This window comes from Sus scrofa, chromosome 13, assembly GCF_054392235.1.
Source record: "Sus scrofa isolate SSC_HxYL_T2T_F1_AM1 chromosome 13, Sscrofa_HxYL_maternal_Yorkshire_Landrace_v2.0, whole genome shotgun sequence".
Classification (NCBI taxonomy): Eukaryota; Metazoa; Chordata; class Mammalia; order Artiodactyla; family Suidae; genus Sus; species Sus scrofa.
The window spans coordinates 37,020,909-37,043,642 of NC_139395.1; the positions used below are offsets into that span (position 1 = coordinate 37,020,909).

General features: G+C 44.2%; 1 protein-coding gene and 1 non-coding gene across 6 annotated transcripts in view; both read left to right on the top strand.

Annotated features, from left to right (window-relative positions):
* APRG1 (APRG1 tumor suppressor candidate) overlaps positions 1-17,551 on the top strand; it is a 44,941-nt gene extending 27,390 nt beyond the window's left edge. The window contains exon 6 of the transcript XR_014822743.1: positions 17,353-17,551. This is a non-coding gene — a transcript (APRG1 tumor suppressor candidate). The remainder of the gene's footprint in view (positions 1-17,352) is intronic.
* Positions 17,552-18,747: 1,196 nt separating this feature from the next.
* ITGA9 (integrin subunit alpha 9) overlaps positions 18,748-22,734 on the top strand; it is a 354,847-nt gene continuing 350,860 nt past the window's right edge. For 2 of the 5 annotated variants that reach the window (XR_014822712.1, XM_021071659.2), the window contains exon 1: positions 18,777-19,195. Coding sequence is in view for 2 of the 5 variants with exons in the window: in XM_021071659.2 (XP_020927318.1) it covers positions 19,011-19,195 (185 nt within the window). In the remaining 3 variants the exon portion in view is untranslated. Of the gene's footprint in view, positions 19,196-19,388; positions 22,528-22,734 lie in introns of those variants that run through there. The other 3 variants (XM_084987749.1, XM_084987750.1, XM_021071658.2) reach the window with 2 other exon arrangements.

Genomic DNA, 22,734 nt, shown 5'->3' on the forward strand with positions numbered 1-22,734 from the left:
GTGGGCCGTGGACATGAGGATGAGGTCATGGCTGCCCTGCTGTGGTTTACGTCTCAGCCTGCGTTCCACAGGCTGCACCTGAAGCATGTGGGAACATGAGGTCTTGAACTTTTAAGCCACTTAACAATGAAGTCCCTTCCAGAACAGGATTTTAGATTTTTTTTCCTTTTTATTCCAGATGAAAATAGCTATTTTTCTAAGAGCAAAACAAATTGCATAATAATGACATTAAATTGCTGACATTTATCACTCGATTCCCATGTGCCAAACACTCTACAATGTACTTTCTGAGGCATATCTCACTTAATCTGCACAACAGCCCTCTGTGATCCTCTCTTTACAAATAGGGAAACTGAGACTCGGAGAGGTTAAGTAGCTTTTCCAGGGGACCTACATGATGTTGCAGCTCAATGTATGTGTCCTCCCAAAATTCATGTGTTGAAGTCCTAACCCCCAATGTGGCTGTATTTGGAGAAAGGAAGTAATTAAATTTAAATGAGGTCATAAGAGCGGGGTGAGGCCCTGATAGGATTAGTGTCCTTATAAGAAAAGACCAGAGAGCTGCCTCGCTCTACATGTGTTTGCACAAGGAAGCGGTTGTGCAACTCACATCAAGAAAGCAGCTATCTGCAACCCCAGGCTCTGTGTCTGGTCAGCTCTCACAGACACAAACCCTGATGTCACCTTGCTCTTGGCCTCTCAGCCTTCAAAACTGTGAGAAAATACATTTCTGTTGTTTAAGCCTCCCAGTTGGTGGGATTGTTAGGGGGCAGCAGCAGGCTATACGGCTGACAGCCCACCACACTGGCATTATGAACACCAGAGCCTTAAACTGCCTCCTAGAAATATCGTCATTTTAAAATTGTTACTGTTTTGACAGGTGACTTGCTAGTTTTAATATTTAAATTGAGGTGAGGAGTTCCCGTCATGGCGCAGTGGTTAACGAATCCGACTAGGAACCATGAGGTTGCGGGTTCCATCCCTGGCCTTGCTCAGTGGGTTAACCATCCAGCGTTGCCGTGAGCTGTGGTGTAGGTTGCAGACGCGGCTCGGATCCCACGTTGCTGTGGCTCTGGTGTAGGCCGGTGGCTACAGCTCTGATTAGACCCCTAGCCTGGGAACCTCCATATGCCACGGAAGCGGCCCAAAGAAATAGCAAAAAGACTAAATAAATAAATAAATAAATAAATAAATTGAGGTGAGACATGTTTGAACAACTTGGCATTACCTATTCTAACATTGATGGTTGTTACTTAGAGCAGTTTCCCTAAATTTGGATCTCTGGAAAAAGCATTGCTTTGAACATGGAAGCAGGTTGGAAATTTTGCACCCAGTACCTGTGGGATTTTTGACATATGAAATACTTGAGTAGGAAAGTATCTGCTCAAATCTCTGCCTGCTGTTGTTGTTGAAGTTTTGGTGATAGTATTTACCTTTCCTGTGAACTTTCTGGATTTCAAAACCATGTGGAAGTGCAGTTTGTCTTAGATAAAAATAAAGTTGGGCAGCTTTTAAAGAATTGATATCCAGGGAGCTCCCATCGTGGTGCACAGGAAATGAATCTGACTAATATCCATGAGGATGCGGGTTCAATCCCTGGCCTCACGCAGTGGGTTAAGGATCCGGTGTTGCCGAGAGCTGTGGTGTAGGTCACAGACGTGGCTTGGATCCCCTGTTGCTGCGGCTGTGGTGTAGGCCAGCAGCCATAGCTTGGATTCAACCCCTAGCCTGGGAACTTCCATATGCCATGTGTGTGGCCCTAAAGAACAAAACAAAAACCCCAAAGATTTGACATCCAGAAATGCATGAAGCAGAATTCTCTTTTCGTGCAGCAGATTAAGGATCCAGTGTTGTCACTGCTATGGCTCTGGTCTCTGCTGTGGCACAGGTTCGATCCCTGGCCTGGAAATTTCCACATACGATGGGCACAGCCAAAAAAGAAAAAAAAAAAAAAAAGGAAATGCGTTAAGCTAGGCATCAATCATTTGGAGGATGACTTTCGGGTGTTGGAATGATCTTGGCCCTTTTAATTTTCTCTCCCTCCATTGACAGTACTGTGAGGAGCCATTTGGCAACTGACCACATCCTTCCACAGGTGGGCTGGTCTCCTCCTTAATCTCTGCTGGCAGTGGATGTGGGCATCGGGCCCTCCAAAGAGTCCAGGGCTGTAGTCAGAGAGCTGTCAATAGATGCGCAGCTTGGGCTGTGTTTGGCTCCACTTCCTTTCCCTGCTGTTTGAAAGCCAAGTTCCCTCTTCATTTGGAGGGCAGACAGCTTTGTGTGCACTGCTCCTGGTTCAAGTCCCTGTTTCTAACAGTCTTTACTTTGATTAATGCTTTGGCCTTATGGATGTATCATCTTCTACGTGCACTTCTCGTTCTCTGTAGACAGTTGAAACAGTACAAAAGGATAGATAGATGGACGCAGAGATGACACATGGATCAGTGAGAACAGTCCACAATCTCAACTGTAATCATTACTACGGGATGTTTCAGGTAAACATCCTGAACTCTTTTTTGGGGGGAAGTTATTAATTTTATTTATTGCTTATTCATTTTCCATTTCATTGACTATCTCTGTATTATTTCTATTCTTCTCTTTTCTTTTTTAAAAATTAAAAATTGTTAATATAATTTTAAAGGTTACACTCCATTTGGTTATTAAAAAACATTGGCTGTATTCCTGTGTTGTAGAGCACATCCTTGAGCCTATCTTGCACCCACGAGTTTGTGCTTCCAACTTCCTCACTCAGACGTTTTTTTCCTTTCTTTTCTATTTTATTACAGGATATTGAATATAGTTCTCTGTGCTACACAGTGGACCTCGTTATTTATCCATTCTATATATAATCATTTGCATCTGCTAATCCCAAACTCCCAATCAAACCTCTCCTGTCTCTTTCTCCCATTTGGCCACCACAAGTATGTTCTTTATGCCTATGCGTCTGTTTTTTTAGAATAAACATTTTAATTCTTTTTTGTTTTTTTGTCTATTTGTCTTTTCTAGGGCTGCACCTGTGGCATATGGAGATTCCCAGGCTAGGGGTCTAATCAGATCTGTAGCTGCCAGCTTACGCCACAGCCAGAGCCATGCCAGATCTGAGCTGTGTCTGCAACCTACATCACGGCTCATGGCAACACTGGATCCTTAACCCACTGAGCAAAGCCAAGGATCGAACCTGCAACCTCTTGGTTCCTAGTTGGATTCATTAACCACTGAGCCATGATGGGAACTCCTGTGAGTCTGTTTTGTGGTTCATTTGTGTCATATTTTAGATTCCAGATGTAAGTGATATAATACAGTATTTGTCTTTCTGTTTTACTTCACTTAGCATGATAATCTCTAGTTGCATCCATGTTGCTATAAAGGGAATAATCTCATTCTTTTTTAGGGCTGAGTAATATTCCATTATATACATGTACCATATCTTCTTTATCCTTTCATCTGTCAACACTTAGGTTGTTTCCATGTCTTGGCCGTTGTGAACAATGCTGCTATGAACATAGGTGGTGCATGTATATTTCTGATTTGTGGTTTTCTCTATATATATGCCCAGGATTTGGATTGCTGATGCATATGGTAGTTGTATTTTTATTCTTTTAATGAAACTCCATACTGTTGTCCATAGTGACTGCACTATGTAGCAAATTTCCATTTCTCCACACCCCCTACAGCATTTGAAATTTGTAGAATTTTTAATGATGGCTGTTCTGAGCACTGTGAGGTGGTACCTCAGTGTATTTTTGATTTGCATTTTTCTAATAATTAGCAATGTCAAGCATCTTTTCAAGTGCCTATTGGCCATCTGTATGCCATTCAGACCTCTTTTTATGCACATGTATGGATATAAATGTGTGAAAACGTACATATGTCAGGTCATCCTGAGCATGACATTAAAGAACTTAGGGATTTCTCCTTTACAAACCGTGGGTATTTTTCCTTGTCAGTATATCAAGTTGTGCACCATCCTTTTGTAACAGGCTTGTGTGAGGTGCTGATTCAACCAAGTCATGGAGACAGTATAGCCTAGATTGTGCACTGTTAAGAACCAAATTGTTTAGTTCTTTTAGGTTAACTCTAGAGAAGACCTATTAGTTAGTCCTAAAGATCTAGAGAGGATGAACTGACTTTATGGGGCTTACAGTTTTCAGGGGATTGGAACTACAAAGAGGTCATTTTTAGGGGAGGCAGTGTCTATGGAGATAGTCTATCTTCCTGCCTTGTTGCCGCTGAGGGAGGACTGAGGAAAGGATGCTTATTGGACTTTCCTCCTTCTAGTCTATGGAAGGGCCTGCAGTATAATTGGTCACACAATTCTAGGTGACTAAGAAGGGGAAGCTGATATCTTTTTCATTGGTTGTGCTGAGCTGCCAGCTTAGAGCTGAGGGTAGAGAAGGGATGGAAGTGAAATGGAAAAGGACATGGCCACTGGAGAAGGGTGACAATGGCCCCTCAGAGCTTCCCTTCCCTGAGAGTTATGGGCATCTCCGCCACACTGCCGGACCCAGGCTGCGGTGGCAGAAGCAGATGTCATATGAGTGAGATTCCCGGGAGAAAATTGTGTCATGGGGTCAAGGAGGAGCTCACAAAAGAGCTATGTGAGCGAGGCCACCATCTGGGTGACAATGGGGGGGGTGCAGCCAACTCTCACAAGGAATTAGCAGTGTCTTCAGGCCTCTTGGGATTGAATCCCATAGTAGCAAGGTCTACCAGTGTCTCCCCACACCTGGGTCTAGTCCACCGAGAGTGTGCAGACAAGCTACACGAGTGGTGATGACTAACACCATAAGGATAAACAAACAGCTTATTAATTTTATGTATTATTTAAATGCGGTTTCCATCATCCTGCTCAGGATGATCTGACATATGTCTATTTTCACACATCTATATGTATACATGTGCATAAAACTGCATCTGTGAAGAGGTATTCCTGTATTCAGTAATAGGCATCATGTATAATGCACAGTCTATTTTGATAAAATAATTATTCACTTAGAGGCTTTCTGGTTGAATTCAATCACTAGACAAATTGTAAGAACACACTGATTGAAGTAGATTAAGAAAGTGCCCTCGGAGGCTGGCATTCTCATGCAGTGCTTTGGGGAGTAAAACTGCCTTAACTTCATCACACAGCAATGTAGTGAGAACCATGACAATTAAAACGCCCATTCCTCTTGACTAAAGAATTCCACCTTTAGTAATTTATTTTACAAAAATGCTTGGCATGGAAACAAGATATGGGTACCAGAGGGTTCACAGCAGCACTCTTTTTTTTTTTAATGAAGTATAGTTTACAATATTGTGTTAGTTTCAGATGTACAGCATAGTGACTCAATTATTTTTTCTGATTATATTCCATTATAGGTTAATATAAGATATTGAATGTAATCAATCCTCTATGCTATAGAGTAAGTCCTTGTTGCTTATATATTTTGTGTATAGTATTTTGGTTTTTTTAATAATGATTTTTATTTTTTCCATTATAGTTGGTTTACAGTGCTCTGTCAATTTTCTACAGTATAGCAAAGTGACCCAGTCACACATACATATATATATTTTGTGTGTAGTATTTTGTATCTGTTAATCCCATACACCTAATTTGTCCCTCTTCCTTCCCTCTCCCCTTTGGTAAGGGTAAATTTGTTTTCTATATTTGTTAGTCTTTTTCTGTTTTGTATATAGATACATCTGTATTGTTTTTTGTTTTTGTTTTTTGTCTTCTCTAGGGCCACACCCGTGGCATATGGAGGTTCCCAGGCTAGGGGTCTAATTGGAGCTGTAGCCACTGGCCTACGCCACAGCCACAGCAACATGGGATCCGAGCTGAGTCTGCGACCTACACCGCAGCTCACGGCAATGTCAGATCCTTAACCCCCTGATTGAGGCCAGGAATCGAACCCACAACCTCATGGTTCCTAGTCGGATTTGTTAACCACTGAGCTATGACGGAAACTCTGACATCTGTATTGTTTTTAGATTCCACATTCAAGTGATATCCTATGATATTTGTTTTTCTCTGGCTGACTTCACTTAATATGATTATCTCTAGGTCCATCTACATTGCTGCAAATGGCAATATTTAATTCCTTTTTTATGGCTGAGTAATATTCCACTGTATGGTGTGTATATACACATACACACCCCACATCTTTTTATCCATTTATCTCTTTTTGGGTATCTGGGTTGTTTCTGTGTCACAGCAGCATCATGTCTAATAATAGTCCACAAGGTCCACCAACTGTGGGGGAGGGAGGTTGTTCAATCAGTTACAATCCGTGCATAGGATGGTCACCCCTGCAGCTGTTAGAAAAATGAATCATGGGAGTTCCCATTGTGACTCAGAGGCTTAAGAACCCAACATAGTGTCTGTGAGGATGTGGGTTCAATCCTTGGCCTTGCTCACTGGATTAAGGATCTGGTATTGCCGTGAGCTGTGGTATAGGTTGCAAATGAGACTTGGATCCTGTGTTGCTGTGGCTGTGGTATAGGCCGGCAGCTGCAGCTCTGATTTGACCCCTGGCCTGGGACCTTCCATATGCTGTGGGTGTGGCCCTAAAAAGAAAAAAATTTAAAAAAAAAGAATAATAAGTCATGTCAATATGGAACATTTCTAGTACATTGGTAAGTTTCAGAAAGAGGCACATGACAATGTGTGGGATATTCTAAAGTAAAAATCCTTTTACTTAAATATCCATAGACTCTAGAAGCATTTGAAGACACTGGCTACAGGACTGTCTTTAGGAATAGGGGGATTGTAGGAAAGGAAAGGAGGGGAAGGGAGACTTGCTTTTCAGTATTTTAAAGGTTTGAAAAAGTTTAAAGGACCGAATAAATAATTCAAAGACATCCGAACAAATAAATAATAAATAAACAAGCAAAAAAAAAAAAAAAAAAGTCTTTCCCTGCCATAGTCTTCTGCCCTCCTACAAATGTTCTTGCTACAGCCGATCCTGGAGTAAAGCAAAGCAAAGATGCCAAGTAAGTTCTTTGATTTCATAGACTCTTGCCGAGATGGCAAAAGTTTTTTCTCTACACCAGACTGACCTCCCAATTCCAGAGCACCACGTTTATCCTGGCTTCTCTTTAAAGATTTGAAATAACATGAAACTTCTTAGTAGATTAAAGGGCTTCTCATCATGCTTAGGTTATTCAATGATTTAAAAATCAGTGAGGTTTTCTTTCTGACAATATAGTAAAATAAATGCTCAGTTATCTGGGACTCTTTCCTAGTACAAAACACTGAAAATTACTGCATAAAATAGAACAATGAATAATGGATTGCTAAACTGGCAAGAAGTAGATATTCAGAGGCCAGAAATAATGAAAACCATTCTAATCTAGGGGGGAAAGTGGGTGCTGATGCCAGCATTCACCTTGGGTAAATATGGATTTCAGTAGATCTCACAATGCAGGGGAGAGAAGACAAAGCCTGGGACCCAAGCCTGGATGTAGTCAGCTTCGCTACCCCAAACCAAGCTGAAGCCCTTTGAGGGGTGAACTAAGATAACACCTGTTCCACAGAGAGATATTGTAGGAAGTCTTTCCTGTCTTGGCTTCCTTGTCTATTGTAGGAGTGAAAAAAAAAAAAAAAAGCGAAAATTATCCTGTGAGAATACATAGCTTGTACTGTGCTACATGTGTAGCAGAAAAAAATCCAAGTCAGAAACCTAGAGTAGTGGTAAATCAGCAGTGCCCCAGGGCAAGGTGATAGCACAAATCATTTGTGGAGAAAGATAACTTAAGCAAATATAAATTTCTAAGGAACATGAACTTCACAACTAAATATTATACAATGAACAAGGAATCAAGCCACCATGAGCAAGAATAAGCCAAAACTACAAACTGCAGTGCAAACAGACTTATCAGACACAGAATATAAAGTGAACTGTTTAACTTACTTGAAGAAATTAAGGAAAATGTTGGAAGTATGTTAAACGAACAAGAAACTATCAAAAATGACAAGGCATGAAGTTCCCTGTGGCACAGTGGTTAAAGGACCTGGCATTACCACAGCTTGGTGCAGACCACACCCGTGACACAAGTTCCATCCCTGGCCCAGGAATTTCCACATGCCTCAAGTATGGCCAAGAAAAAAAAAAAAAGGCAGGTTTTTTTAAAAATTTATTTTAACAGCCACACCTGCAGCATATGGAGGTTCCCCAGCTAGGAATTGAATTTGAGCTGCAGCTTTGGCAACACCAGATCCTTTAACCTACTTTTACCCGCCAGAGATCAAACCCGCACCTCCACAGTCACCTGCCCCCTTGCAGTAAGATTCTTAATCCATTGTGCTACAGTGGCAATTCTGACGAAGACCTCACAGGCTTTTTTAGATTTAAAAGTATAATAGTGAAAATTACCAATTCAAAGGGCTAGTGAAACAACAGATCATACATAAATGAGTTGAGAAGTAGTGAACCAGAAAATAAAACTGAATTACTCAGAATGCAACCAAAAGAATGAGTGAAAATAATATTTACAGAGTATTTCCGGTATGCCATAGACTGTTGTGTTATATATTTTATCTTACTTAATCATCATTAGAAAACATGAGAGGTTGTTACTATCTATATTTTGCCTTCAATTCTCTGTGCCTTATTTTACCCATGTGCAAAGTGAGGATGGGGATGGGAGGGAAATTGATCATTCTGAAACAGAAAAAGTTCTGAAACCTGGAAGTTTCTCAAATAATTGGGTGGCAAAACCTCATGCAGATTGATATAATGCCATAGTGCTATATTAGTTTCTGGTTGTTGCTATAACAAATTACCACAAACCTAGAGGTTTAACACCGCACAAACTTACTACCTTACTCTTTGGAGTTCAAAAGTGAAACATAGGTCAGCAAGACTCTGCTCCCTGTGGAGCCTCTAGGGGAGAATCCATTTTCTTACTGCTTTTCCGCCTCCTAAGGCTGCCTGCCTTCCTTGGTTGGTGACCTCATTCTGTCCTTTGTTTCTGTTGTCACATCTCCCTGGGCTCTGACTCTCCTGTCTCTTAGAAGGAGCTTGTTATTACCTTGGGCCCGTCTGCAGCATCCAGGGATCATTTCTTCATCTCTAGGTGCTGAACTATACCTACAAAGTCCCCTTTGCCACGTTAAGTTAAGATAGTCACAGGTCCTAGGGACTAGGACACAGACATCTTTCAGGGCCTTTATTCTGCTGATTACGAGAATGAATATTCACACGTTTTGTTGGTTAGTTCTGTTTTGTGTGCTGGGTGTAGAATAGAGGGTGATTATGCTGTATTCTAAACTGAAAAAACCTGAAATCAGGGACATAGCTGGCCCCCAGTTACAGACAAGGATTGAGAACCTGTAAGTGGTTAGGCCTTACCTTGCATGACTCCATGGTAACTGAGATCAAGTCTCAGACAGATGCCAGTGGATGGCTGTGTGGTTTAAATGAGGTAAATCCATCTGTAAGATGCTCAGTGCAGAGTTAGACATACAGTGAATGCATCTGCTTTGCTCCTGACTGCCCTGTCAGCTTTCAGTAGCACCTGCTCTGTGCAAAGTGTGTGTGTATGCCCAGCAGCTCTCTGCACACGTGGCACGTGTAGTCACTGCTGCAGACTAGACCTCCACTTATGCTCAGGCAGAGCCCAGAAAGGAGGGGGAACCCAGGAGGAATCATGTTTGTTGAGCTTCATGAGGGAGAAATTGGCATTTCCCAGTGGACACCAGGTGGAGGACACTCCAGGAGAAAAGATCTGAGGCAAAGGTAGGGCTCAAGCCAGGGCCTGAAAATACTCACCTCACTACCTTCTCAACTGGAAGAATGATATGTATTTTTGTTATCATTTGAGGATTTTTCTAATGGCAAATTATATTCTAAACCTGAAGATGACTGTGTCAAACAGCTTATACTAAGTGCTTAGATAGAAATGTACCTAGCTTTGACCTAGTTTGTAAGCATTTAGGAAATAATGAGAGGCAGACAAAATTTACAAATGTACAAGAAAAAAAATGTTGGTAGAGAAAGAAAGGGAAAACATAGACTAAGTCATCTTAAGACGTATTTATTTATTTGGTTTTTAGGGCTACACCTGAGGCATATGCAAGTTCCCAGGCTAGGGGTCAAATTGGAGCTGCAGCTGCCAGCCTACACCACAGCCACAGCAATGTGGGATCTGACCTATACCAGAGCTCAGGGCAACGCCAGATCCTTAATCCACTGATGGATGCCAAGGATGGAACCCACGTCCTCATGGATACTAATTGGGTTCATTACCCCAAGCCACAATGGGAACTCCAAGACGTTTTGTTTTCTATTTTATTTATTTATTTATTTATTTATGCCTTGCCCAGGGCATGCAGAAGTTCCTGGGCCAGAGACTGAACTTGAGCCATAGCAGTGACAATGCCAGATACTTAACTGCTAGGCCACCAGGGAACTCTTGAACAGTTTTTGAAGTCTTACGATAAACCAGTTGTTAATAAAATTTAAAAAAATAAACAAAAACCGGAATTCCCATCATGGCGCAGTAGAAACGAATCTGACTAGGAACCATGAGTTTGCAGGTTCAATACCTGGCCTCACTCGGTGGGTTAAGGATCTGGCGTTGCTGTGAGCTGTGGTGCAGGTCGCAGACGAGGCTCGGATCCTGCATTGCTGTGGCTGTGGTGCAGGCCGGCAGCTATAGCTCTGATCTGACCCCTGGCCTGGGAACCTCCATATGCTGCAAGTGCAGCTCTAAAAAGTAAATAAATAAATAAAACCCCAGTTGTTTCTGCTGGACTTTTAATCATTTCAGTGTTCCTCTGTACAGCGGGGTGGGAAGGCATGGTGAAGCCTTTACATCCTCCGCATTGTTACAGTAAGGATGGTCTTGATGGTTTTCTCTGACACTGAAAGGAAGTCAAATTGGTCTTAGGGAAACTGGTGAGAGATTCTAGGAAAGGCAAATGACAGGGAAGCTCATGGTACATGCGATTCCCTCTGCAACCACCAGGGTTAACAGAACACCTTCAGATAAGTTTTTGAAGTGAGAGAAGAAAGGGAAGGAGTGTGAATTGTTGTCATTTCACTTAGAAACTTGGATAAGAGGTTCAGTTTTTCAAAAAGCACACCCCATCATGCGTATCTGCTTTCTATATGGCCAGGTTTGAAATGTTTTGCCCCCCAGCTCGTCATTCTGGAAACTTAACACTTCAGATCAAGTCTCTGTAGGAAAGCTTATTCTAGCAACCAGGAAATTGAGCTCATGCTTGATGTCAGATTATATGAATAACTAATAAATGTTTAGTAATTTCCAGTTACAAAACGCTGTCCCAGAAGCCCATCAATAGCTTTTTTAGTTTCTTAGTGTCCCCCGTTTCATTGACTTACTGAGATAACACAGCTGGTCAGGTCAAGGATTTAAATCTTTGTCTAAAGCCAAATCCTGTGTTTTCCTAATATCATGGAAAGAACTATCACATGTTCAGGAACCCAAATCAGAGTTCTCAATCTCTCCTGTAGGACAGTGCTTCCCAAGCCTGGCTACTTAATACATCTCCTAAGAGGTTTGCACATTCCTGGTGGTCACCCCTAGAGATCCAGACCCAAAGTGGTATTTATCAGTCAACTTCCTTACTCCCTCCCTCCCTTGTGTTCTTGCCTGCCTGCCTGCTTGCTTTCTTTCTTTTTCTTTCTTTCTTTTTTTCTTTCTTTCTTTCTCTTTCGTTCTTTCTTTCTTTCTTTCTTTCTTTCTCTTTCTTTTCTTTTCTTTTCTTTTCTTTTCTTTTCTTTTCTTTTCTTTCTCTCTTTCTCTCTCTCCTTCTTTCCTTCCTTCCTTTTTCTTTCTTCTGCCCTACGGCATATGGAGTTCCCCACCCAGGAAACAGATCTGAGCCAATCAGATCAGTTCCCTGCCCAGGAATCAGATCTGCAGTTGTGGCAGTGCCGGATCCTTAACCTACTCTGCCAGGCCGGGGATCAAACCTGCATCCCAGTGCTCCCAAGATGCCACTGATCCTGTTGAGCCACAGCAGGAACTCCCAAATCTATATTTTTAAATAAGTGGATCCTGATGTACAGCTAGTTGGCAGCCACTGTTTTGTTAAAGACTAGAGCTACAGTGTTCACCTGCTATCACTTTTAGTGTTTAGTTTATGGGGCTTAAAATCACTGTGTTTATTTCTTTTTCTTTTTAATTTTTTTTGGCCACACCCGCAGCATGTGAAAGTTCCCAGGGCCAGGGATTGATCCCATGCCACAGCAATGACCCAAGCCATTATAGTGACAGCACTGGATCCTTAACCTGCTGAGCCTCAAGAGTACTCCTAAGATCAGTGTGTTTTACATCAGTGCTTCCTAACCTTTTTTAAACAAACTTATCTTTTAAGAAATTTTGAGGAGTTCTCATTGTGGCTCAGCATTAACAAACCCGACTAGTATCCATGAGGATTCAGTTTCAATCCCTGGCCTCACTCAGTGGGTCAAGGATCCGGCATTGCCGTGAGCTCTGGTGCAGGACACAGACGTGGCTCGATCTGGCATTCCTGTTGCTGTGGTGTAGGCTGGCAGCTGCAATTCCAATTCAACCCCTAGCCTGGGAACTTCCATATGCCATGAGTACAGTTATAAAAAGCAAAAAGGAAAAAGTTTTGGAATCAATGGATCTTGCCCTAACACACACACACACACACACACACACACACACACACACTTTCTCTCTCACATACATTTTTAAGGTGATGTATTAGTTTTCTGTTGCTGCTATAACCAATTACTACACATTTAGTGGCTTAATACAGTACAGTTATTACCTTCTAGTTCTGGAGGTCAGAAATCTGACACAGGTCTCACTGAACCAGACCCGAGTTGCTCTAGGGCTGCATGTCCTTCTGAGGGCTCTGGGGAGAATCCATTTTTTGCCTTTTCCAGTTTATAGAAGCTTCCTGTATTCCTTGGGTCATGGGTCCTTTCCTCCTTCTTCAAAGCTAGCGTATCGTTATGCCTGTCAACACCATCACATCTCTTTCTCTGAGTACAGCCAGGAAGGGTACTCTGCTTTTAAGGATTCACATAATTATATGGGGCCCACCCAGATCATCCAGGAAGATCTTGCCATCTCAAGGTCCTTAAGCTTTTTTTTTTTTTTTTCTTTTTTGGCTGCAGCGGTGGCATAAGGAAATACTTGGTCCAGGGATCAAATCCAAGCCACACATGCAGCCTCTACCATGGTTGGGGCAACACTTAACCCACTGTGCCAGGCTGGGGATTGAACTGGCAATGCCACAGAGACAAGCTGGATCTCTAACCCACTGCACTATCACAGACATTCCCTCAAGGTCCTTAATGTTAGTCACATCTGCAAAGTTCCTTTTGGCATGTAAGGTAACATGTTCACCGCTTCCAGGGATTAGGATGTGGGCTTTTTTTTATGAACAGATTTTATTTTTAAATTATTTTTTAATGATTTTGTTTCCATTATAGCTGGTTTACAGTGTTCTGTCAATTTTATACCATACAGCTTAGGTGACCCAGTCACACAATCATATATACATTCTTTTTTCTCACATTATCATGCTCCATCATAAGTGACTAGATATGTATAGTTCCCAGTCCTATACAGCAGGATCTCATTGTTTACCCATTCCAAAGGCAATAGTTTGCATTTATTAACTCCAAATTTCCAGTTCATCCCACTCCCTCCCCTTCCCCCTTGGCAACCACTAATCTGTTCTCCATGTCCATGAGTTTCTTTTCTGTGGAAAAATTCACTTGTGCCATTTATTAGATTCCAGATGTAAGTGATACCATATGGTATTTGTCTTTCTCTTTCTGACTTCACTTAGTATGAGAGTTTCTAGTTCCATCCATATTGCTGCAAATGGCATTATTTTGTTCTTTTTTTATGGCTGAGTAGTATTCCATTGTGTATATATACCAAGGATAGGGAGTTTCTTTTTTGTCTTTTTGCCTTTTCTAGGGCCACTCCCGTGGCATATGGAGGTTCCCAGGCTAGGGGTCCAGTCAAAGCTGTAGCCACTGGTCTACGCCAGAGCCACAGCAACTCGGAATCCAAGCTGCGTCTGCAGCCTACACCACAGCTCACAGCAATGCTGTATTCCCAACCCACTGAGCAAGGCCAGGGATGGAACCTGCAACCTCATGGTTCTTAGTTGGATTTGTTAACCACTGAGCCACAATGGGAACTCCTGACTTAAAAAAAAAAAAAAAAAAAAAAAAAAAACCAGCACTTTATTTTGTTGAAGTATAGTGGATTTACAATCTTGTGTTAATTCCTGCTGTGCAGCAGAGTGACTCAGCTATACGTACGTGTATTCTTTTTCATATTCTTTTTTATGGTTTATGAAAGGATATTGAATATTGTTCCCTGTGCTATTCAGTAGAATCTTGTTTATTCATCCTATATGTGATAGCTTGCATTTGCTAATCCCAAACTTCCAATCCAACTCTCCAACCACAAGTCTGTTCTCTATGTCTGTGAGTCTGATTCTCTTTTGTTGCAAGATCATTTGTGTCATGTTTTAGATTGGATGGGGACATCGTGAGGTGTGGGGCATTATTCTGCCAATCACAGGGCAGACGGTGTGTTCGTGTGTCAGAAGCTTTGAAGCTACCGCAGAATGTGTTCACTGTGGGTTAGGAGTATCTGTTCTAGAAACTGTTCATTCTAGATGTTGAAATAGCAAGGAATTCAGTTTGGCTGCAAATAACAAAATTCTCAAAAGGAGTGAGTGGCTCCTGTAAGTTGATGTTTAAGTCTTGAGGAAAGTAGCCCAGGTCAGGTGTGGCAGCTTTAGGATGTGGGAGCCGAGGTCTCTGCAATTCTCCTGGCCTTTACTTCAAGGTAGCTTTCAGGATGGCTCCTGCATCTCCAGCCATGACCTCTGTCTGCGGTTCAAGCAAGAGAAAGAAGGGCACAGGGTAAAATTCTCAGGCCAAGTGAGTTAGCACCCCTTAAAAAAATCTTCCCAAAGCACCCCCTACCCCAGTTATCTGCCCCCCCACCAATGAAATATGCTTTCATCTCATTGGGACACTAGTAAACATAACTTTATTTATTTTTTTTAAAGTAGGCACATTAATGCTCCAATTCTGGGCTCTGAAAGTAAGGAAAATGGGAAGTTTGGATATCAGGAAGACACTAGTAGTCAATCAGAAATTAGGGTTTTTTTCCCCTAAAAGTAGAACAGATCATTTTCACCCTCTTATAACCACAACTCAGAGAAAGTTAAAAAACTGCTTTAGGAGTTCCCGTCGTGGCGCAGTGGTTAACGAATCCGACTAGGAACCATGAGGTTGCGGGTTCGGTCCCTGGCCTTGCTCAGTGGGTTAAGGATCTGGCGTTGCCGTGAGCTGTGGTGTAGGTTGCAGACACGGCTCGGATCCAGCGTTGCTGTGGCTCTGGCGTAGGCCAATGGCTACAGCTCCGACTGGACCCCTAGCCTGGGAATCTCCATATGCCGCGGGAGCGGCCCAAGAAATAGCAAAAAGACAAAAAACAAACAAACAAAAAAAACTGCTTTAGATCTCCACCAAAGTGCCTCAACCTCTTATTAGACCTGCTTTTCTGCAAGCAGTTCATTCATGCAACAGTGTTTAGGCATCTGCCTACCCCGGGCCTGAGGGATACCAAGATAACTAAGGTACTCTTTTCTCCCTAGTCTTAACAGTCTATGGGAAGGAACAGAGAGTCAGAAAAATAAAACTTCCCACTGTCAGTGTTGAGAGAGATGTGTAAACACTGCTGTGGGAACTCAGAAGGGAAAGGTGCAGAGGAAATGGCACGGAAAGGGTGAGGTGGGAACTGGGCTGGAAGACTAGGATGGACTGGGTTTTGCTAGCTAGATAAAAGGGGTGGGGCATTCTGGGAAGAAAGAACAATATTGAGAAGGCACAGATGGGGGAAAATCTCTCCTGGACATGTTTAGGGAACAGCTAGATGCTGCATGTGGATGCATTGCAGGGTTTGGGGGCAGTGAAACAGGAAAGGTGCACACGATGCTACTGGTCATGGAGACACAGCCACCCCGCCCCTTTGAGTCATACTAAGGAGGTTTGGCCCCAACCGGTAGGAGATGGGAGCCAACAGGAGGCTTTAGCCATTATCCAAATCTCTGTTATAGGTGGAAGAGGTAGACAAGAGTAGAAAAACCACCATAATGTGGGCAAACTTCATAATAATAAAAGAGCCATCATAGTATGAATCTTATGTTTATATCAAAAAACAAAGCCCTAAATTATATGATTAAAAACTGACAGAACTACAATGAGAAACAAACCTACCATCATAGTGGAGATTTTAATACACCTCCTTGAATAAGTCATAGAATATGCCAACAAAATATCCATAGGAATAAATGAGCTTTGAACCACATGATTAACAAACTTGACGCAATTGACACATACAGAACAATACTTCCAACAGCGGTTTTGCATTCTTTACAAGTGCGTGTAAAAAATTCACCAACGTTGACCATATGGTGCGTCCTGAAACACATTTTGACACATTTCAAAGGATTTAAAAAGTACAGAATATGTTCTATGACCATAGTGGAATTAAATCAGGAACAAAAAGATTATTAGAAAATCCCCCACAACTTGGAAATGAAGCACCACCCTTCGAAATACCCCACGGGTCAAAGGGGAACTTAAAATTGCAATTAGAAAATATTTTGGACACATTAGAACTTGTGGGCTATAGCTCAAACAGGACTTAGAGGGAAATTTAGTGTGTTTACACACACATACGTATTACATATTTTAAAACGTATATATCAGAAAAGGATTAGAAAAATAGTAAGGCTAAAAATCGAAGCATCTATCTCAAGGAGCTAGAGAAAAGCATTGCAATTTAAATCCAAACAAAGTAGAAAGAATAATAAAGATCAAAAAATCAATAAATTGTTAAGATTAAAAAGTAAATGCAATACAGAAAAATAACACGAAAGTCAAAAGTGGGTTTTTTGAAAAATTAATAAAATTAACAACTCCTACAAAGACAGACCAAGAAATAAAGACCAAAACCACAAATTACAGGCATGAAAAAGCTGACATCACTGCAAATTCTGCACACATTAAAAAGGTAATGATTATGGTTAAATGGTCAAGGAAAGACATGGGCTTGAATTGAACACTACGCAGTACAGATGAGGATGAATGAATGGATTTGGAAGCTTGAGGAGGTAGAAAAAACAGGACTGGTTAGATTGGGTATGACAAGAAATAGGTGTAACACTTTGTGCTGAGCTCTCTTAGGTGACTGGGCAGCCATGGGGTTCCACTAGTGAGGCTGGGCAGCTGGGACAGAGAAAAAAGCTTGGGGAAATTGGACTAAAACCAACTTTTCCCAATTTAATTTTACTGCTTTTTTTTTTTTTGACTTGCTATTTAGAAAACAAACCGCCCCCCCAAAAAAACCAGAAAATAACAAGTGTTATGAAAATATAGAGAAATGGAAACTCTGCGCTCTTTGTGGGGATGTAAAATGGTGCAGTGACTGTGGAAAGCAGTATGGCAGTCTCAAAAAGTTAAACAACTACCATATGATCCAGGTATTCCACTTCTGGGCGTACACCCTGAAGAACTTGAAGGTATTTATCTGGAACAGGTAACTATACACCTATATTCATAGAAGTATTATTTACAATAGCCCCAAAGTGGAAACAAACCAAGTGTCAATCCACGGATCAATAAAGAAAATATAGTGTGTACATCAATGGAATATTATGTGGTCTTTAAAAGGAAAAGAAATTCTGGGAGTTCGCATTGAGGCTCAACAGAAACAAATCTGATTAGTATTCGTTAGGACGCAGGTTTGATCCCTTGCCTTGCACACTCGGTTAAGGATCTGGACATTGCCCTGAGCTGTGGCTTAGGCCAGTAGATACAGCTCGAATTTAACCCCTAGCCTGGGAACCTCCATATGCCACAGGTGTGGCCCTAAAAAAGATTAAACATAGAAAGAAAGAAAGGAAAAAAGAAAAGATTCTGATGCATGCTACAACAAGGATGGACCTTGAGGGCATTATGCTAAGTGGATTGCCAAGCACAAAAAGACAAATATTGTATGATTCCACCCGTGTGGGGGTACTCTGAGTAGTTGAATTCATACAATTTGTTGCCAAGGGCTAGGGGGAGGGAATAAATGAGGAGTTAATGTTTCATGAATATAGTTACAGTTTTGCAAGGTAATTCCTAGAGATTGGTGTCATGTCTGCACAACAATGTAAATGTACTTAATGCCACCACACTGTCCACTTAAAGATGGCTAAGATGGTAAATTTTACACACACCCCGACCCATCCACCCAAGCGGAGGTTTTGATTCAATAGGACCTGCTGACTGGCATTTCCAAGTTCTCAGGTGCTGCTGGTGGTGCAGGGATCACATGTACGCACCAGCTGCGAGGAAGCCAGGTGATGATCCCGTGAAGATGTCCTCTGCTCGCTCCCACGTGGCTATCATCGTTATTGGCATCAGCTGGCGTTTCTGGAGCGCTTGCGGGCTAAGGGTTATCTCAGAGCTGGGTGAAGAGACAGCGGATGGGCGGGGCTGGAGTATAAACTTCACCCGCCTTCACCGGTTCTCGGTTTGAGTGTGACACCTGGCAGGACTGCAGGGAGGTTTAGAATTGTCTAGGGACCAGGAAGGTGGGGCGACTGGACTTCTCTTCCGCTGCGGGCGGCGGCGGGAGGCTCGTGGCCCGCAGGGGGCGCTGCAGCGCCGTCCCGCCGCCGGCCGCCCAGGCCGCCCACCCCGCGGGCGCGCCTCTCTGCAGTCCAGCGCCGCCCGGGCCGGGACCGGCTCGCTCCGAGCGCTCACACTTCTCCGCCGGACAGAGGACGCCGCCCGCTCCGGGCCGCCCCTGTGCTCGCTTGCAGCGCCCGCTCAGCTCACGGCCCTCGGCCCGGCGCCGCGTCGCGCCCGCGTTCCCCCGCGGAGCTCCGGCCCCCGGGAGCTTCTCCGCCGTCGGCGGACCCTGAGGCCCCGCTGCCGGCACGCTCGGCGCCCTGCTCGCGGGGCACAGGGGAGGGCGGCGGCCGGCTGGGGATGGGCGGCCCGGCGGCGCGGAGGGGCGCCGGGCGGCTCTGCGCGCTGTTCCTGGCGCTGGTGGCCGCGGGGACTCCCGCGGGCGCATACAATCTCGACCCGCAGCGCCCGGTGCGCTTCCAGGGTCCCGCCGGGTCCTTCTTCGGCTACGCGGTGCTGGAACACTTCCACGACAACACGCGCTGGTGAGTGCCCTCCGGCCCCAGCCCGGACCCCGACCCCGGGCAGGCCTCAGACCCTCGGCTGCCGCCACCGCCTTTCCGGCCTCTCCACGCCGCCGTCCCGAGGGGGTGATTTAAATGTCTCTGTTGCGCGCAGCCGGGCTGCCAAGGGAAGGCGGGGAGAAGGGAGGACGCCGGTCCCGGTCCAGCGGACGCCAGAGCGGGCGCCCGAGTCGAGTCGGAGGGGATCGATCGGGCTCCTGCCCGGGTTTGAGAGCCGCCGGGGTTGCCCCCTCGCCTTCCCAACTAGACTTATCTTAACTCTCTGGGTCGTAGAGTAACTTGGTTCCTCCAGCATCCTGACTCCCCGGGCCGGGGAGACAGGACTCCTCGGTTTGGGGAACCCTTGGTGACACCCCATCCACCCCTTCCCGGCTTTGAGCCCCTCCTGCCGGCTGCGCAGGAAGTAGATAGAGTATCCCCGACATGCGAAATGCTAGGGGAGTGGGCTGGGTGTGCACGGAGGAGGCCTAGTGTGTTGTCGCCTATTCTCTTACCAGACCCTCTGTGGAAGCTGAGAGGGTCTGGGAGGCGGGGGATGGGGGAGGGATGGTCCACGACCCCCCAGTAACTAGGCTCATGGGGCCAGTGGGTGATTTCTGGGGCAGCCTGGTCCTCATCTCACATGGGGCTGCTGACCAGGAGATAAGCGCTCAGTAGCGGTCACCGAGTCCAGTTGCCTCCTGAGTGACCCCCTCAGAATCCCAAGGGGTGGGCGCTCTTCCCATTAAGCACCGTCTGCTAAGGGAAACAGAGCTTGAGTGTCCAGGCCCAGAGGAGATGCCCCAGGGGAGGTTGATCACTCCTTGGACTTTTCTCCTGGACAAGAGTGAATGAAACAGCCATATGAGGCTCACCCCCCTCCTCAAAGCATTAGGGTGTGGAGAGTTCCCCAGTGCGGGTCCAGGTGAAAACTAGTCCTGGGCTGGTTTTATTGTGTGGTCACCACTGTGTGCATCCCTAGGGGTTGTAGGCTTGGAGGGGGAGGTCAGTCGTGTGTGCTCATGATGTAGTTCTGCTTAGAACTGGACAGAGGCTGATGGAAAAGGGAGGGATTGTAGTTTTGAGCCCTGGAGCATTCCTGGAAAAGCAAGGACTCGGTGACCAGCCAGCCCTTTACAATCATGCTGTTTAGGAGAGTTGCCTTCAAGAGAACCAGTTTTTAAAGTTGTTGTGTAGCTCTTTTCTGGTTTCCCATCTCCCTCCCTATCATTTATCCCAGTTGCTGTGTTCAAGGCCAACTGTCTTTTCCTGCACTTGCCAGATCCCCCTTTTAAAGCAAAGCAGGCCTTCACCTTTTCTATATCTCCCAGACTCAGAGTCCACTGTGGACTTTGGATTTGGTAGTGAATGAAGCCTGGGCAGGAGAAGTTAGAGACCACATCTCAGAATCCTAGGCTGGGCTCTGGGACTGTGTGACCTTGGCACAAAACACAAGTGGAGGAAGGCTGTCCAGAATAGAAGGGCCACTCTGGGCAGGGGGCAGTTGGGGAGGGCAGGCAGAGGTGCTGGAGCATGGTGTGGGATCTGCAGCTGCATGGCCTCCTGGGTCTTTGGGCTCTTTACGCTCCTACAGGGAAGAGAGGCATCAGGACCCTATTACCTGGATTTGGATGGGCTACAGGTGAAAGCTGCCCCAGCTCTGAAGAAGCTGGGGGGAGTCCAGAGCAGATCTGGCCTGAAAAAAGAGTTCAGCCTGTTTTATTTTAAAAAGGGAATGGTAGGCTCTGCGGTGTAAATTATTTTGACCAGTGCAGGAAAAGACCCAGAATACAAGGCAGAGAGGGAGTGAGAATGGACAGTTGTGCGAGGGTGTAGCTTTGGTGTCAGTGAAGATGTGGGGCAGATATTTCACGGTTCCATGGGAGCCCATCACCGCCAGACTGCTGGTCTCAAAAGCACTCCCTCCGCTTCTGCTACTGAGTGGGCTGCTTTTTTTTTTATTGAGTGCTTGTTTCTGTAGTTTTTCAAGTACCAACTAATCTCTACTGAAATTGTTTTATTATTTTTTAAAATTAAAGTGTAATTAATTTACAGTGTTGTGCCGATTTCTGCTCTACAGCAAAGTGGTACAGTCATAAATATTTTTTTCTTTTTCTTTTTTTAAATATAAACTTTCTTTTTTTGGCCATGCTTTTGCATGTGGAAGTTTCAGGGCCAGGGATTGAACCTGCGCCACAGCAGTGACAATGCCAGATACTTAACCTGCTCTGCCAGTTTACTGAAAACTCCTGAAATTGTTCTAAAGCAGCTTTTCTCTCCCCCCCGCCCGTCTTAGTTTCTGCTTATCCCCTTGACTTCTGTCCTCTTGCTATTTCTTCCGAGCATCTTCGCTATTCTTTTTCTCTCCTCTCCCTTCCCCCTCTCCCCCCTCAGCTTCTTGGTCTTGGACCTTGAACATTATTCTCTGCTGGTTATGCTGCCCAGTCTTGGTACACTGGGGCCTTTGAAGCAAGAGACTGACAGCATCTCCTATTTTCTCCTTTCTTTTCTTTATCGTCTAGATTTACTACAAGGCTAATGAAACTTCCACCAAAGGCCTCTCACTTGCATAAGCCCCTTACCAAGGCCCTGTGCCTAATTCTATACTCTTAATTTTGTATTAATTCAAAGTAGTAGCCCTGTATTTGTAGGATTCAGGCCCTGCGGAATCTGGATCTACTTTAGGTGTTCACCTTAGCTCTTAGCTCTAGGGTTGGTTGATTGACTTAATGACTCATTATGGGTCTCTTCCTTGGGCCCTGGATCTTTTAGCTTTGAGGGGCATGCAGGTTGTTTCCAATTACTCACAATTATAAACAGCGGCAGGGTAAACATCCTTCTAACGAAAGGCTTGCGGACATCCTTAATTATTTCCTTTGAATAAGTTCCTGGGCTTAGAATTGCTGGTTTAGAGAGGAGGAGGGTTTTTTTTTTTTAGAAGTTTATTGCATTAAATCTTTTTTTTTTTTTTTGGCCATGCCCACGGCATGTGAAATGTGGAAGTTCCCGGGCCAGGACTGACCCCTCACAGCACAGTTGCAGCCTGTGCCCACAGCTGTGGCAATGCTGGATGCTTAACCTGCGGTGCCACAAGGGAACTTATGAGGAGGGGGGTTTTAAGGCATTTTCTCTGCATTTCCAAAGTGCCAATGGAGCTGAAGTGTGTACTTTAGAGAAATGTATTAACTTACTTAGGCGCTGGTGTTTTGGAGTAATTTACCAGAGGAGCTGCTCCAGTTCATTGGAAGAACATAGCCACCTCCATGAGAGGGACTCAAAAAGAGATCGCAGAGAGTCAAGTTGGGGGGTGGGAGGTAAGTGACAGACTTGCAGAGGACAAGTAATGAAACTCTGAAAGGAGAAGAAGGCAATGTTCACAAAGCCTTGTTTTGGTGTCTTTCTTCCTGAGCAGAAATTATTACTCTTTAGCTTCTTCATTCAATTTCAGTGGTTTAATAGGTTAATTTGTGCTAATTAAACAGCTTTTTACAGAGGGAAGAATAAGTTGTGTGCAGGGTAAA